The following is an 18,299-nucleotide window of genomic DNA, read 5'->3' on the forward strand; positions in this document are numbered from 1 at the left end:
TTTTGTAATCATCTAATACATGGTTTTATTGTCTTTACAATTGTTCATACTATACCCTTTTTTTCTAGTTACTTAAGTTTTATCCTTTTTAGCAGAAAAAAGTCTCTGTACATTATTCCCTATAGTTTTAAGAACTAGGGTTTGCTATTACTACAATATATTTCCTAGCTATGATAATCGTTTTTGTGCTAAGATTAGATCTTTTTTTTCTTGAATAGTGTATATCTAATAAGTAGACTTGGTGCACTATTCTTGAGTACCCCATAGTGGCAACACTCTTTCATCCCCAAAGCAAATGATGAAGCCAAGTGGCCTTAACCTCCTGCTAATGGTGGAACAGAAAGGGGGAGGAAGGTTTACCTTGTTTTATACTACATAGCCAGCAACAGCTAAGTTCAGTCTAGGCTTGTTTACTAGTCAACCAACATTTTATATGCTAATGTAATGAACTAAACACTTAGAACACTGAGTCGTCCCAACTTACCATAAAATTATCCAAATGACCTATCAGTTTTGCATGGCTTAAAAGGCACTATTTGGAGGGATTGATTTGTGTTTATAAGAGAACTTCAAATTCCCTTTCCATGTTAGAGCTAGAGTTCATTTGGCTACTTACTAGACAGGTATCTGAATAAGCAATCTTCCCACGGCTATCAAAAGAATTTAAGTTTGTTGATTGAGAAAATTCAGACTATTCACTCTGGAAAGACTGTCAGAACACTGACAGTTCATAAGCAAGCATAATAATATTATCACATACACTGTACAATTTATTGCTAAACAATAGAAATGCAAAGAAGTGATAGGTTTTGGTGCTAGCCTATTAGAGAAAATAGAACACTGAGATGATTCTTGAAGGAGATTATGGCCTTGAATTGAGCCAGAAAATCCTAAGAGACATCAGAGTCCAAAAGAATCATAATAAAATGCTAGGGGTGAAAATAACCAAGAAAAGTCCAAGGGATGATCAGATCGGATCAGATGGAGCTGGATGGTAGAAAGAATCTAAAGATGATGAAGATAATAGATGAGAGGCTTGTGGCCACATGCACTTGAGATGGAGGAGCAACTGAACCAACAGGGCAAAAAAGACTCATGGGTACTATGTACTGAATATAAAGAACCTTGCCTCTTTACACGGCAAGAAGGCTCACACCAATATGGTAAAGAGAAAAACAGTCACAAGTAGGTAGAGCTTGAAGGAGAATGACTGGAGATATCAGAGTTTATGTTCCAGGATCATGAAAGAGGTGGTAGCACCTTGGACAGTGTTAGAAACACTAAAAAAAAAATTAGTCTGGGAGATAACTTGAGTTTAGTTGTTACCCTGGTAAGTTTTAGTCATCAGCAAAATTGCTTAAGTGATCTCTTGCCTTCATTCAGCTAGTTACTTGCTAACCACCAGTTGTGTTGCACGATTCTCAGATCTAGTTAGAGAATAATGTTAATAGGCAACAGAGGAGGGGAAAGGACCCCTGAAGCTACCCAAAGCACAGATTTATCTTAAAATGTTTAACTACTCATCCCATCATCTAACTAGGACTCTAGCAAAAGAGTGGTTGGTGTAGAATGAAACTTTGAAAGTGACTTCTAAGAGAAACATTCAGTTGCCTCCTGCCCCATCTCTGATGTTTTCTTTACAGCAATGCACTGATGGATATGAATGGGACCCTGTAAGACAACAGTGCAAAGGTGAGCCTGATTTCAAGATTTCTTTTCCAAACATAGCTTTCTGTCTTATCTTCTGTGTTCTTCCTGATCTTTTTGTTTTACACCAAAAAGGTGTGAGCCTGTATTTACATGTTCTGTTTTCTCTCTAAGAAGAATGCTGACTTATCTTATTACTGACCACAGATATTGATGAATGTGACATCGTCCCAGATGCTTGCAAAGGTGGGATGAAATGTGTCAATCACTATGGAGGATACCTGTGCCTTCCTAAAACAGCCCAGATTATTGTGAACAATGAACAACCTCAGCAAGAAACACCAGCAGGAGCAGGAGCAGGAGCAGGAGCAGAAGCATCCTCAGGTGCCAGCACTGGGAGTGTATCTGCCAGTAGTGTAGCAGCCAGTGGTGTAATGCCTGGGGGTGGTTTTGTGGCCAGTGCTGCTGCAGTTGTTGGCCCTGAAGTGCAGACTGGCCGAAATAATTTTGTCATCCGCCGGAACCCAGCTGACCCTCAGCGTATTCACTCCAACCCCACCCACCGGATTCAGTGTACAGCTGGCTATGAGCAGAGTGAGCATAACCTGTGCCAAGGTAAGTAAATACAAGATGTTAACAAGAAAGTTCTTGCTGCTGGTGAGAATGGTCATAGTTCATTTTTCTCCACAGCTTCCCATGGATAATATGCTCAGTTCTTTGTCTGAATTAGTGTAGGTAATCATTGTAATAATCCTAAAAGTAGTTACTTGAGTGTCATATTACTTCACTAATGAGGAACCTGTGGTTCAGAAAGTTCAGCAGTGGTTCCCAACCTTAGCTGTCCCTATTTACAGTCACTAAGGAGCCCTTAAAATGTCTCAGTGGCCAAGCCACACCCGAGCACAATTAAATAACAGCCTCTGGGGGTGAATTCCAAGCATCTGTAATTTTAAAGCTCCCGGCATGGCTCTAGCATGCAGCCAAGTTTGAGGACCTGAGGTCATCCAGGTGGCTAGTGCAGAGCTGGCTTCCAAACCCAGGTGGGAGGGTGACAGAGTTATAATCAACAGGTTCTTCCATGAGAATTTAACGTTGCGCTGTGCACACTGAACTTGCCACTTGCTTCTTTTCCTCATAAGGCAACAGAGAAATGAGGCATCTGTTTATCTTTCTTTTGGAGGAGGGTGAGCTAGGCACATTTGTATCTTTTTTTTTTAAGCTCTCATTTGAGCACATTTTGCTTCTATCATTTGCACCATGGCACCATCAGCCTTTGCTTTTCTGTTTGTTTTCATAAAGAGTACACATCACTGTGTATTCTAGAAACAGCTGTAGACTCGTTACCAAAGTAATCAGAATCATAGACTTTGAAGACATAAAGATATTTGCTAACTAGATTGTGCTAAGGAATTTTTGTTTCCCCTTTCCTTCTTAGCACACCTTTTCAGAACCACCTGTTATTAAGATTATGCTACTGAGATAGGGAGTCAAAGAAGGCCCTCGGCCCCTACTTTCATACTGCCAAGGGATAATTAGGTAGACCTTGTATTATGGAGCATCTTGTCTGAACAGATAGGACCCAGGAACTTTGTCTTTCTAACTAGTTGTGAAGAGAGCACTTTCTTCCCTCTCACAGTTGGGATCTGCAAATAGCTGGATTAGTGGAAGATATACCTTACTATTCACCAGTGCCTCATTTTATCTTCCATATAAGTGATACTAGACTTTAAGTGGCTTAAAAATGAAGTAAGAAAACTCATCATGTTCTGGCTTTTATTATTTCATATTCCATGTGCAGTGTTAAATGACCCCATATCAAGAGCTAACCCATGCACTTTAAAAAAAAATAAGTGATGGTGTCACTTCTCAGAGGAAGCATGAAACAAGCATCTGTTTTGTATTACTGTCATGAGTCAGAATTCCAATATTGATGATGCATATTTCAGCATCTGCTTGATTTTCTAATATTTAATTTAAGGATTATGTCAAGGAGATAAACTGATGAGGTTATTCCTGTATATACAGTTAAGTGAGTATTGATGAAAATGCCTTGAGTTTACTTAAGAAATACACATTTTAATTGAGTTATATGAATATATAATTAGATTGGAAGGTCTGATATCTTCTAAAATCAAACTTTTATTAGAATTTCTTAAATATTGCCTTAAATTTTCTGGATTACTTTTAGCCCTTCAGATATTATATATTTTAATGACACTTGGAAGTAAAAGAAACAAATTATTGGCTCATTACCCAAAGTAGTTTACAGCCAAATTTTATCCCACTGGCTGAATTCAAGAACAATGCCTAAAACAGAATAAAGAAGTTGTAGGATAGACCATGTTTAAGACTTAGAACACACTTTAGTTACAGTACAAACTGAATCCTTTTGGATATTTCTTGAAAATATTTAGACTTCCTTGCTAAGTTACTTTTTACATATTGAAACAGTTACCATTCTGACTTCCTTGAGAATTTCTTTTAGCTATAAACTTAAACTATCAAGTGCATTGCCTATGGAAGATGTAAATACGTACCAGTTTATTGGGTGTGCATAGGGCGGTTCCAATCCAAACTGTTCTGTATAATTCAGCCAGTTTCTAAAATTTGTGATTGTGGTCTGTACCACTGAAAACAGAGTTAAAAGATTTTTGGATGACTTAAGGCTTAAGTTGGATTTCTTCCCACCTCACAATTTTGCAAAGTGCCCATAAATGTGGATTTACTTAATTGTTGATAAAAGGGGGTTATTTCATATGATAACAGTATAATCTGTCCAGGGAATCTAACTAACGTAACTCATGTCACACTTGTGCCCGTTTATTATTGAGCTAATCAAACACGCAGCCCCCGCTTCTTCTAATTGCCTACAGATGTATGACATTCTCATTCCAGGCCAGCAGCACAAAATAATGTTTTATAACCAATGTAAAAGTTGTGAGGACCTCAGTTTAAAACAATAATGTGCTCCAAGGATCTATATTCCTGACGTCATCATACAGTTTGAGAAGACTTCTGTTTTAATAAAGAGCTTCACTCTCTTTTAAATGTTGCATACTTATGCCCAGTAAGCCAAACACATTTATCATGGCCGGCTGGAATGGAATAAATGAATGTCTACACATGATTCATATTTGTATAAAAATTATTTCTGGGCCAGGAGTTTGGCCTAGTGGTGGAGTGCTTGCCTAGCATGCACGAAGACCCGGGTTCGATTCCTCTGTACCATATACCTAGAAAAAAAAAAGACGGAAGTGGTGCTGAGGCTCAAGTGGTAGAGCTCTAGCCTTGAGAAAGTCCCAGGACAGTGTTCAGGCCCTGAGCTTTCAGCAGGTATATTTTATCATTAAATAACGTAAAACCGAGAGCAATTTTCTTATGACAGGGTTGAGATCTATACTGAGATGCATTCACAGACAACACATAATGATTTTAAAATCATTTGATTTTTTAATGCATACTTCTTTTTTTCCTATAACTATGTTTTGTAACCAGCTGTCTGTGTCTTAATAGTTTAATGAAAACATGATTTTTTATTCTTTTTCATATATTTGCCAAGGTTTTTCAGCTCTGGGCACAAACAAAAGTTTTGAAATAATAACATAATATCCTAAGATCAAGTCATAGTCAGCAGGTACTTTTTGCTAAATGAGAGAGTGAAAGAGCCAGTCACACTGAGTCTCACATGACTGGTGTTATCTTTGGCAGCTATAAAATTACATGAAAATCATTTTAGTGTTACCTGCATGCCTGGAGTCATGTATAGATAAGGTTTTAGAAATTATTTCCATGAGATAACATCTACCTCAAAGACATAGTTATGTATGCCAAAAGAACTTGGATGAATATACGGTGTATTATATAACTACTGAAGGCTCACATTTGGTTTTCTATATTGTTGCTAAGTAGTTTCTAGGTGATTCTCCTGAAAGGAAATTAGAAATCACTAGTTCAAGTTGAGAACACACACACACACACACACACACACACACACACACACACACACACAATATGTGTGTGCCAATCCTGAGGCTTAAACTCAGGGCCTGAGTGCTGTTCTTGAGCTCCTGTGCTCAAGGCCAATGCATTATCACTTGAGTTATAGCTCTACCACTGGTTTTTTGGTGGTTAAAATCTCATGGACTTCACTGCCCAGGCTGGCTTTGAACTGCTACTTTTCAGATCACAGCATCACAGCCTCCTGATTAGCTAGGATTATGTGTGAGCCTGATATTTTGAGGAGAGAGAGAGGGGGGGAGAGAGAGAGAGAGAGAGAGAGAGAGAGAGAGAGAGAGAGAGAGAGAGAGAGAGAGAGAGAGAGAGAGAGAGAGAGAGAGAGCGCAACAGAGAGAAAGAGCGCGCAACAGAGAGAGAGAGCGCAACAGAGAGAGAAAAGGAGGAGGAGGAGGAAGAGGAGGAGTAGGAGGAGGAGGAGGAGGAGGAAGGAAGGAAGGAAGGAAGGAAGGAAGGAAGGAAGGAAGGAAGGAAGGAAGGGTCATTTGGGAATAGGAAAGATAAACAATATCTGTTTGCGAACTTTGAAGGCATTTGTTTCCTTAATTGAAGTTTCAAAACCTTAAGTATAGCTGGCAATTAAGCCATAATTAACTCAATCAAGATTTACAGGTATAAGTAACTTGGCAAAAAGAAACATCTATGCTTCAAGAAATAAAGTCAGTGCAAATGCTTAATGAAGCTAGGTTTAGAGTCAAGCCCAGAGCACAGAACATCTTGATTACCTATGGTATGAATGACAGATACAAAAACATTCCTTGGTGTATCCATCTCTGTTGGCCAGCACTATCCTTATTTTAAAACTGCAAGTCTCATTTCACTGGAAATGCCCCAGACTAAAATAAGTAGAATGGTTGACCACCCTAGCAAATATTTATAACCAAATTTCATGTTCCTCATGGTGAAGAATGACAAAGTCCTAGTGTTAGAACAATTTGTTCATGTTCAGGCATTGAACTCAGGACCTTACACTTGCTCAAGTGGTGCTCTATCATTTGAGCCACATCTCCAGCATGGCTTCTGGTGGCTATTTTGGACAAACAGTCTTGCATACTTTTCTTCCTGGGCAGGCTCTGAACTATGAGACGCCAAATCTCAGCTTCCTAAGTACTAGGATAATAGGCATGAGCCATTAGTAACCAGATCAGTGAGACTGTTTCTATAATTTTGTTTTAAACTTTCAAAAGCCAAATTTCAGTGATTTTTAAGAACTAGCTCAAAGCATTTTTTTTTGCCAGTCCTGGGGCTTGAACTCAGGGCCTGAGCACTGTCCTTGGACTTTCTCAGGGCTCGAACTCTACCACTTGCGCCACAGCATCACTTCCACCTTTTCTATGTATATGGTACCAAAAAAGCCTTCTTTTGTAATTGTTGGGATCCGTGGACTGGTTTGCTAGTGCATAGTTCGCATTGTTGTAGACTTAACTTAGACAGTGGACCCAGGCATTAGCAGCCACATGTTTAGAAATGCTTCAGAATTTCTCAGATTTTCATATGGCCAAATTAAGTAACAATTATAAACTTTTCATTTTACTAAAGTTATTTTGTTCAACTTTCAACTGTAATTTCAGTGATTTTATTTTGTTTTTTTATCATAATTACCTGTGATACAGAATTAACTAAAGTATTAAAGTTTTTAAAGTCTAAAAGAACAACTTCATAAAATAACCCTACGCTCTTGGGGACCATCTATTATCTTCCATAAACTTCTTCATAAAGAGGATAATCAAAAACACTGTTTTGAAAAGGAAAGAAGTAATTATCTATATGTGTACTTTGAAAAAGGGAAACTTGAACTAACATGCTCAGCTTCCCAAATGCTAAGGGCTCTTTCTTTGACTTCTTTCATTTTAAAGTTAAGTGATCTCATATCCAATAGAAGATTTATAAATTATAGTGTAATCAAGTGGCTCAGCATACCTGGCATTGTCCTTAACAAATGGCTTTCAAACACTGCCCCTTTGTTTCTGGGACTAATGCTATTAGGATCTCTAGTTGCTTGGGTTAGTTTTGTGGAAGAATGCCTAATTTTTGTTGTATATAATTACACAGCCCACTGAAGAGCTTTGATCTAAGAAAATAGATATTTTGCAAAAGCAAGACTGCAATTTAGTAAATTATGATATTAACTGAAAAAACTTCAAAAAGAAAGTAAAATGGGCACTTAGCCTACCTATAGTTCTTCATTGTTTTTGTTGTTAATTGCCTTTATCTTCAAATTCTCTGAAGCTATATAAATAGATAGGAGTTCTGATTACAAGGAAAACAAATTTTTTATTGTTGGAATAATGTATGGGGTTACAGTTACATTCATCCAGTAGTAGGTGCATTACTTCTCCCACATTAATATCCCTTCTCATGTTTTTGTTCCCATTTCCCAATCATCTTGTTTTCCCCCTTCCTTCCCTATTTCAAATAAACAAATAAACATATATGCAATATACCAGGTAACAAAGTCAGATACAGTAACTATATGAGATTAACTATAAGGGCAAAAAAAGAGAAATCTGACTTTGTTACCTGATATATTGGATATGTTTATTTGATTATTCAGTATAGGAAAGGGAAGGGGGAAAACAAGATGATTGGGAGGGGGTGAGGGGAGGAAAACTGGGACAAAAACATGAAAAGGGGTATCCATGTGTGAGAAGTAATACACCTACTATCTGGCAAATGTAACTGTAACCCCTCTATATATTACAATAAAAGAATAGAAAAAAAAAAGAAGAGAAATAACGTAGTACATTAAGAACAACAATCACACATTATATGGCTCTTGTTTCCATATCCTGGAGATCCTCCCATTTAGTCTCATCCTATATGACCTTATGTATGTAGGATTTGAGCTATTGTAATCCTCTGCTAGGAGAGTCCTAGATGTGTACTAATTATTACAAATGAAGGAAACCATTGAGCCTTTGTTTCCTTGGGTCTGCCTTACTTCACTTAATATGATTTTCTTCCAAGTCTTTCCATTTCCTTACAAATTAGGCCATGTTGTTCTTTCTGATGGCAGCATAGAATTCCATTGTGTATAAATATCACATCTTCTTGATCCAGTCATCAGCTGAGGGGTATCTGGGTTGGTTCCATATCTTTGCTATGGTAAACAGTGCTGCAATGAACATTGTTGTGCTAGTGGCATTACTATGTCCTTGTTTCTGGACATTTGGGTACATACCAAGGAATGGGATTGCTAGGTCATAGGGGAGCTCTATGTTTAGTCGTTGGAGGAACTGCCACACTGCTTTCCAGAGGGGTTGAATGAGTTTACACTCATTTACTATACTAACAGTATAGTAGCCATCTCTCCTGGCTACATCCCCACCAGCATCTGCTGTGATTAGATTTTATTTTTTTGCCAGTTGTGGGGCTTGAACTCAGGGCCTGAGCACTGTCCTTAGACTTTTCTCAAGGCTAGTGCTCTACCACTAGAGCCACAGCACCACTTCCAGCTTTTTTCTATGTATGTGGTTCCAAGGAATCGAACCTAGGACTTTGTGTATGCTAGGCAAGCATTCTACCACAAGGCCAAATTCCTGGCCCTGTTATTATTAGATTTCTTGATCATGGCCATTCTAGCTGGAGTGAGGTAGAATCTCAAAGTTGTTTTGATTTGCATTTCATTTATGGCCAGAGATGTCAAGCATTTCTTCATGTGCCTATAGGCCATTCTTATTTCCTCTTCAGAGAAGTCTCTCTTTAAGCCTTTAGCACATCTTTTAAGGCGATGCTTGTTTCTTTGAGTATTTGTTTTTGAGAGATTCAATTGGAAAACTTAAATTTTAAAGAAGTTGATGCAAAGTGATAGAAGTGATTGACTTTCCTCTGAATAACCTGTCATTTCATAATTTACTATTCAAAATACCATCACCCTGGAATTGTTAGTCAGTTTAAGACAGTTTAATATGCATCTGTAAAGAATACATGTATAAATCTGATTTATAGACCAAAAATGACCTTAAAATTCCTTCAAAACATTGAATAACTCTTAGAGATAAAAGGAGAAATGAGATCATTATAATCACCCTTACTACAATAGTGTCTATGCTATAAAACTTTCCCGTGGGTGATCCCTAGGCCAAAGGCATCAACATCTGGCAATTTACTAGGAATGCAGATTCCAGGGCCCACCACACACCTACTGAACCAGAAACTGAAGATGGAACCCAACCGTGATTAATCCCAAGAGTCTGATGCCTCCTGAGAATTGAGACTGGAAACTTCAATTTAGTCTTAACTTTAAGATATATTATGCTCGTAAACTGACATGTTGAATTGAAACCATTTTGTACAACTGCTTAAAGATAATGTATTTTTTTAAAGAAGCAGTTGTGCGAAGCAGAAAGTAAGATGACAATGCTTTACAGCATTCTGTAGCAAAGACAAAGTCAGAGAGAAGAGTCAGTAGCCAAGACAAAGCATAAAAATTATATGCTCTTTTGTTGGATAAAATAATATAATATTTTTCCTTCTTTTACCTTCCTTCCCTTAGTCAACAATAAGGGGGATAAAAGTATTCCTAAATATATGATCATGAGTCCTGGTAAGGATTGTAATTCTGAACCAAAGATACCACATCTGCAATCTTGAGGAAAGGGGACATATATGAAGATTATAAAAGAACCTTACTAGGCTCAGTGACTCATACCCTAATACCAGCTACTCAGAATATTGGAAGTGTTATGGTTTGAGGCCTGCTTTTAAAAAAAGTTAACAAGATCTTGTCTCAATAACTGCCTGTGGTAGCATACCTCTGTCATCAAACTATGTGGAAAATGTAAATTAGAAGACAGCAGTCTATGCCAGCCTGGATAAAAAGACAAGGCCTCATCTCAGCAGGAGGGGCTGGGATACTTGGCTCAAGTGGCAGAGTACCTGCCTGGCAAGTGCAAGGGGCAGAGTTCAAGTTCCCAGAACCCTAAAAGAAAAAAGAAAAGGCAAGGGAGGGAAGAAGGAAGGGGAAACAGAAAGAGATACGGAGAGGGGGAGGGGAGGAAATAGGTGATCCTTGCATCACTCTATAACATCTGTAAAAATTAAATAATATAACCATCCTTACATTTCCAATAGGTGAAAGTCTAAGTTGTGTTCTGAACATGACAATGATCATTGCCAAGTAATATCTATATTTCCTATAAGGATCTCTGCCATTAAGCTCAAGCTCATGGCACAGACTTGTGATATGATGTGAAACATTCCTGGGTGTCGTTGTTGTTGTTGTTGATGATGATGATGATGATGGTGATGATGATGATGATGATGATGATGATGATGATGATGATGATGATGTATGTGTGTGTGTGTGTGTCCTTCTTGAGACTTGAATTCAGGGCCTGAGTTTTTGTCTCTGAAATTGTCCACTGGAGGCTAGGCTTCTACCAAGCCACAGATCCATTTCAGGCTTTTTGGTGGTTAATTGGATATAAGGGTTTTATGGACTTTATGGGTTCAAACTGTGATTCTCACATCTCAGCCTCCTGACTAGCTATGATGACAGTATGACCTCCCAGCACCCTGGTTGCAATGTTCTTTTGAGGATCACTTTGTGTAGAGCCATAAGAGGAAAGGAAGCTGACTCTGACTTTAGCCTTGAAGAATCTTTGAGTCACTAAAGCAATTGGGAATCCTTCCAGAAGCAAATACTCAGATGCCTATCTCATTCCATTTAGTCTGTGTGAGTCCTCTAATATTTGAAGAGTATTCATATTCATGTCTTCTGTTAAATTTAAGCTTGATCAAAGATATACTTGCCATCAAAGATGAGAGGATTCTTGTTAAAACTAGTTAACACTTAATCTGTGGAATGAATGTCCCTCTCTCCATGCAAGCACAATGAAGCAGATTAGAGTAGAATAGCAAGCCTGGGTAACTTCAGGAATGTGCACTGGTACTGGCTCATTATTTCCTCGTCCAACAGAAAATCTCAAGCTGTATTCTCTGAAATCAACAAGTTCCCCTTTTCAAGAGGACTCTGTTTGCACTTGCTGAATTACTGGCACAATTTTATTCTTTGAAACCAAAGAATAAACAAAATGTGTTCCAACTGTGTTTGATTTTGCACGAACATACAAATAAGTTATTCATGTCACATCTGAATTTCATCAGTTGCTGCTTTATTCAGGAAGGACTGAAAACTGTGCACTCAGATAAAACTGATCAAGAAAGCTACATTTAAACACTGCCAGAAGAACATACTATCATTACAAGAATTTAGACACAATTGTAGGTATGTTGTTTAAAGGTAAATGATGTGTAAACACGTAATAACGGTGAAGTGAAGAAATTACATGAAAGGAAGGCTAAGTGGCAGCAGCACGGATATCAGTTTCATAAAAGGAAGGAGAGACAGGCAATCAATGTTATATAAATGTGTCCTAAATAAACTTGAAATTTTGAGACTTTTTAGTGAGTCAAATTCTAGAACTGCCTTCTAAATAATTATACACTACTAGTCCAGGTAAAATAGGCAATCTGCCAAGTGCAATTGATCAGACAGAACACAAAATCATCCACTTAATGTTCAACAAACCCAATCAAGCTTGATAGCTACATTTTCTTGTGGTTTGATAAAATCAAAGTAGATGGAAGGAACCCTGAGAAGGTGAGAGTGGAAAGACTGGCCATAGTCTTTGAAGAACTTGGCATGATTAACTTATGAGTTATCAAAGAACAGTAACACAAACAATTCAGTAGAGCAATGCATGGAATATCAGAAGTAGTACCTTATAAGTTATCAAAAGATCAAAAGTAAAAGTCTAATTTATGACTGTTCCACCATTTCATATATATACACACATATATACATATTTGTGGATCCATATATATGTAATTTGTACATATGGGTCCACATTTATGTACATATATGAAATTATATACATACATATATATGTGGACAGGAAAAGGAAGCATGCAACAGAAATGTGATTAAGCACAAAAGTCCATGTTTTCTCCCTGGAATGGAGTATTGAGGAAAAAATAGTGAGATGTTGGAAAGATTTGAAAATTAAGCTCCAAACATCTGAGGGAATAACTATCCTATACCCAAGCAAAACAAATGAGGAACATCATGTCCCTCTGTCCCAGGACAGTCTCCCAAAAGTCCCAGGGGAAATGCTTCTGATAGGAATGCAACAAGGACGTTATTAAGTCAAAAAGAACAAGTGACGTGCAGCACATGTCACCTGTGCCTGGTTCCATTCTCAGTAACTCTCTCCAAGGAAATACTGACTTTAGCCCTGACTAAAGATCTTCTAGAACTGTGTTGTCTCACTTAGTGAAACACCAAAAAGAAACTGTTTCTGGTTGCTTTTAGAAATGGATCACTTTTAATTATAGAAGCACCCACATTTAACCCAGTTTTGAAAAAAAAAAGCAAATACATTGCATGGATACAGTGCAATGTGTAGTTATTATAAAAATCCATTTATTTAAACCTAAACTTCAAAAAAAGGATCCATAAAACTACTCTTCACATTCTAGATTAAAAATAATAAAAGCCCTTTAATATTGGTAACTAAAAAGATTACTGTTATCCTAGGACCTTTGAGCTGAAAACTATGAATTTCTTTTTTAAATCTTAAAAATGTTCTCACAGGCCATTCAACCAGGACAAAAAAATTATGCATGTATGTATGTATGTATGTATGTGTGCATGTGTATATATGTGTGTATATATATCTTCTTCCATTTATCTGAAACTTTATGCACTCCAATGTTTTCCAACTCCTAAACTCTGATAACCACATTCTTCTCTCTGCTTTTATAAGTCTGGATTTTTTAGATCCCACATATTAGTGAGATTATGCACTATTTTCTTGAAAATTCTGATGTGAGTTTTCCTGGGTATTGAAGAAGCTGAAAGTATTTGTGAAATAAAAGAAAAGACAGATCAAAATAATTGTCTTACTTGGACATTCCCTTTGGCAGGAGTTGGAATTACCCTCTTTGAGTGTGCTTTTAGGGCCCAGGAAAGTCACTAGGTTGAGTGTAGGTGAGTCAAGGAAGATCACTTCTGATCTGCTCCCAGAATAGAAAGAACTGAAGTGCTACAGATATGAGAGGGAAAGGAACATATCTCAAGGGCCCAGGAAGAAAGAACTTTATTTACTAAGGCCCCCTGAGAATAAAGAGCTAGCTTTTACTTGAACTGAGTTGAAATGAAAGTGAACTAGTCAATGGAATTAGAGACTCATAAAAACTGTGTAGGTAAGGTGGGATTTTTGGCATATGCCTGTAATCCTAGCTACTTAGAAGTTAAAATAGGGAGGATCATAGCTCAAGGTTGTCCCCAGGAAGAAGTTAGGGATACCTCCATAAACCAGGATGGTAGTTTGTATTTATAATCCCAGTTATTCAGGAGACCATTGGTAGTGGATTACTATCCAAGGCCAGCCACTGCCAAAATATTAGACCCTATCCAAAGAATGAAGCCAAAAAGCATGTGAGGTACAGTTCTGATAGTAGAGAGCCTACTTAGCAAACAGGAAGCCCTGAGTACAAGCCTTAGTACAAAAGGAAGTTAGAAGGAAGGAAGAAGGAAGGAAGGAAGGAAGAAAGGGAGGGAGGGAGGGAGAGAGGGAGGGAGGGGAGAGGGAGGGAGGGAAAAAAAGAGAAAACTTTCAAGTAGTTTTTATTTGCCTACCTAATATGAGAATTGTGACAGGAGTTGGAATCGCCTTTGTACATATGGTTAAATCTTAAAAGGCTCTGAGGAGAGTGATAAAGTAAGTTTTTACTCTCAACAGTTGTGTGTGCTATAAAGAATCTCCTTTGAGTGGAACCAAAGGACACAATCTACCATGGGCAATGACTCAAGGAGTTCTGTTGGTGCTCTCTCTCTATAGATTAGGTCCCTGGCAGCCTTGATTAAGGAATGATGATTAGATTTCACTTGGGAAATATTTTGCACCAAAGTCTTCCTGCTATACATATGTTCATAGAAATGCACAGTCAGCTGTTAAATTTTTTCCTCTTCACTGAAAACTTAAGGATTCCATTCTTTCAGATTCCATTTTTTCAGAATTGATGTTGAATCCTTATAATTGCTGATGTGAGGAGGCTTAGAGAATTGCTCAACTTTAATCATTTTTCTAAGTAAGACAGGTAAACAACTTGCATCTCTGATATTCAAATTTGTGAAACTCACCAATGAACTTCTTTCTAATCAATACTTTTCAATATTGGGGCCTATAGAGATATTGATTGTTTTCTTTTCTTATCTGAGCACCTTCCTAAGTAGTTTGTGACATCTGATACTTCCTCTAAAAAGAGGAAACACTCCTAGAGAAATTGCTAAAAGACTGGTTAGAACCCTGTGTCTACAGGCTAAATGCCCTTTCTTGCTTAGAACTGGTATGGTCCAGCTGTTTATACACATACATATTTATGTGTATACATACACATGCCTATTCATCCACATATCAGTGTACATCCCTGTGCACAAATATACATATACCATTATTTGTGGTAGAAAAGTATCATGTACTAACATTAAACTGCAGGAAAACTGATATTGCTTCTGAAACAACTGCTTTCTGTTGTTTGGGGGTTCTTTTTGTCAGTCATGGGGCTTGAACTCTGGGCCTGGGTGCTGTCCCTGAGCTTTTCAGTTCAAGGCTACTACTCTACCCCTTCAGCCACAGCACAACTTTCAGTTTTCTGATGGTTAATTGGATATCAGAGTATCAACGACTTTCCTGCCCTGGCTGGCTTGAACTGAGATCCTCAGATCTCAGCCTCCTGAGTAGCTACAGTTACAAGCATGAGACACCAGCACCTAGTTTGAAACAATTATTTTTGAAATGTAAGTATATACTATTGCCAATAGAATAGGACACCTTGGACAGGTACTACATCCTATTTTTTGTTAAACATACTATATAAAATTTTTGAAATAGAAATGAAATTAAGGTATTATCTCCAAGGTTTTGTCCAGCAAAGTCTTCTTTCTGAGCATTGCAGACATTTCTTCACTAATCTCACTGAGAGATTTACCTAGACTTTAACCTAACCAACCCTTGTATTTATACTATATTTTTAGCAATGAGTTGTTGTTTGTGGTTTTGGTTAGGTGTTGTTTGTAGTTTGCTTGGTTTTTCCTTTTTTGAGAAGCCATCATGAAGTAGACTAGAAAATAATAATTTATCAGTTCCTAGCACTGAATCTCTAAGCTCTTTCATTCTTCAGATGGTGGTAAATTAGAAGTTTGGAAGTGGAACAAAACAGCACTCAATCAGCAAGCAGAAAATCCCAGCCATTCATGATGAATTAAACTTTGCAGTCTTTTTTGATACATGACCTCATGTATCACATGAGCCCTAATCCAGGCAGTAAGCTAGAGGGAAAAAAAAGTCCTTCCAGACTGCCTGGTAAAGATATAAGGCTTTGTTCTGAACTACAATTTTAAGGCCTCTTCCTTTGGTGATTGGAGGTGGTGAAGAGAGACTGAGAAAAAGAAGGTAAATGAAAAATGGAAATTTAGTTGTGATACAAATTAAACTGTTAATGGTAGTTCTAGAAAACCAAGAAAGAGTATTTGTTGAGTAGCTCATTCAAAAAGGAAATTGTTAAGTAGAAAATTCATGTAAATTAGAGTTTAACTCTAAGTAAGTTGAAGAAAAACAGAACTTCTCAATTATTTTTCAATTTAGGCAGAAGGATGAGTTGTGTCAGCATGCCAGGGGATGCCAGTTTCCAATGAACCAGCTATAATGGACAGTTAATACCACAAATAGAATCTCAATGTATCACTCTATTTAGAAAAAGGGCCTAGAATATTAGTTGCCTTTTGAAAACTTAGCCACAAATAGTAGTAGAGTTGTAATAATTAGGTTTGGTAGAAAGTTTTAAAGAACTACTATTGGAAAACCTAGTTATAATATTAAAATCAGGAACAAACAGACATATCCATTACCAGAAGTATTATGAACCTATAACAAGATTATTTTATTTGAGTATTTTTCTTAATAAAGTACAGTTTCTGATCCCAGATTTATAATTGCAAGGATACCAATTTTATTTATGAGAAAATATAGACGACCTCAGTAAGGAATATTGTATAGATTTGGTTTAATGTAAGTGGTATTTGAAATCTTTTTCAGAACTGAAAATCAAACCCTAAAAAATGGATAGAACTCTGCCAGCAATAGGAATCTTATTTTCAGTGTAAATCTTAATTTAGGAGAAGAGTCAGAGCAGATTAAAATTTAGACAAAGCTTTCACAGACTTGGTAAATCTAAATTCACCATTTAAGAAAAATGTAATCCAATAGATGATACATCATTATTACATCAAAGCTATTACTCAGCAGGAAAAAAATTCCATGTTCAGTTAAAAGAAAAGAAATAACTATTTCTCTCCCTCTCTGTTTTTTTTTTCCTTCTCTGTCACAGTTGGGTAAACCTCTTTATTAGTCTGAGGATCTCTGAAGAAACAGAACCAACAGAATAACAAAAGAAAGAGATAAACACAGAGAGATTTATTGTGGGAATTATTTGATTTGGGAGACTAAGAAGCCCAAGTCCCACATTATACCATCAGTAAAGTGGAGAACAAGAAAGCTAGACTGGTAATCCAGCTGAGTCTAAAGGTCTGAGAAAGGTGTGAGAGGTATGGAGCCAATAGTGTAAGTCTTAGAGTTCAAAGGCCTTTTAAAAACCAGAGATATGATGTCCTAGAGCAAGATGAGATCAGTGTTCTAAGAAGAGATAAAATTCACCTTTTCTCTACTTTTTGTCTTATTTGGACCCTAATTGGATTTGGATCCCAATTTCATCTACCTAAAAATCTGAGCCAGAGCTATAATGTCTCATTGCAAGACATGATAAATGCTCCAGTTCAAGAAGAAAGCAAATTCACCTTTCCTCTATGTTTTGTTTTATTTGGGTTCAATCACATCTAGTGTAGGTAAATATAATCCATCTGCTTTACTCAATCAACCAATTGAAAATCTCTTCCAGAAACACATTCAGACATACAGAATAGTAATATCTCACTACCTATCTGGGCAACCCTTAGTCTATCCAAATTGACACATAAAAACAACTCACAAAGCAAGCGAGTTGGCTCACTCCTGTAATCCTACTCAGGAGGCTGAGTTCTGAGGATCAAGGTTCCAAGCCAGCCAGGGCACAAAAGGACATGAGACTCTTATTTCCAATTAACCTCTAGAAAATGGGAAGTGGGGCTTGGCTCAAGGGTAGGGCAGTAGCCTTGAGCTGAAGAGCTCAGGGACAGCGTCCAGGCTGAGTTCCAGCCCCATGACCCAAGACCCACAAAAAAGAAAAAGAAAAAAACCTTACAATCTCTTAATCACAACCATCACACCTGGGTAACAATAGTCACTGAGAAATAGCAACTTGAAACCCATTCATCAATTCACAAAAATATTTACCAACATTACTGGGAGGAAATAGTAAAGTTGGTCTTGGGACTTCCCTGGCTCTTCTGCTGAGTGACTCAGACACATAAATAAATCAGTTTTGCTATTTTCATAACATCTGCTAGAAGAAATCTTAAGTGCAGAATATTCAGCTTAATACATTTTTTAATTTCCTGTATGCTGTACATGATAGTCTTAGTCCTTTTTAAACTTTTAATGAATGTACAAATCACCAAGGGATCTTCTTTAAAAATC

At 37.3% G+C, this 18,299-nt stretch overlaps 1 protein-coding gene and 1 long non-coding RNA gene across 5 annotated transcripts in view; one reads left to right on the forward strand and one right to left on the reverse strand.

Moving 5' to 3' along the window:
• LOC150060726 (uncharacterized) overlaps window positions 1-18,299 on the reverse strand; it is a 173,370-nt gene that overhangs the window by 35,640 nt on the left and 119,431 nt on the right. The window lies entirely within an intron of this gene.
• Efemp1 (EGF-like fibulin extracellular matrix protein 1) overlaps window positions 1-18,299 on the forward strand; it is a 62,515-nt gene that overhangs the window by 2,774 nt on the left and 41,442 nt on the right. For both annotated transcript variants that reach the window (XM_090336891.1, XM_090336890.1), the window contains exons 3-4: window positions 1,644-1,692; window positions 1,855-2,262. In XM_090336891.1, coding sequence (XP_090193017.1) covers window positions 1,644-1,692; window positions 1,855-2,262 — 457 coding nt within the window. The remainder of the gene's footprint in view (window positions 1-1,643; window positions 1,693-1,854; window positions 2,263-18,299) is intronic.

This window comes from Megascapheus bottae, chromosome 7 (assembly GCF_031878675.1).
Source record: "Megascapheus bottae isolate mThoBot1 chromosome 7, mThoBot2.hap1, whole genome shotgun sequence".
Lineage (NCBI taxonomy): Eukaryota > Metazoa > Chordata > Mammalia > Rodentia > Geomyidae > Megascapheus > Megascapheus bottae.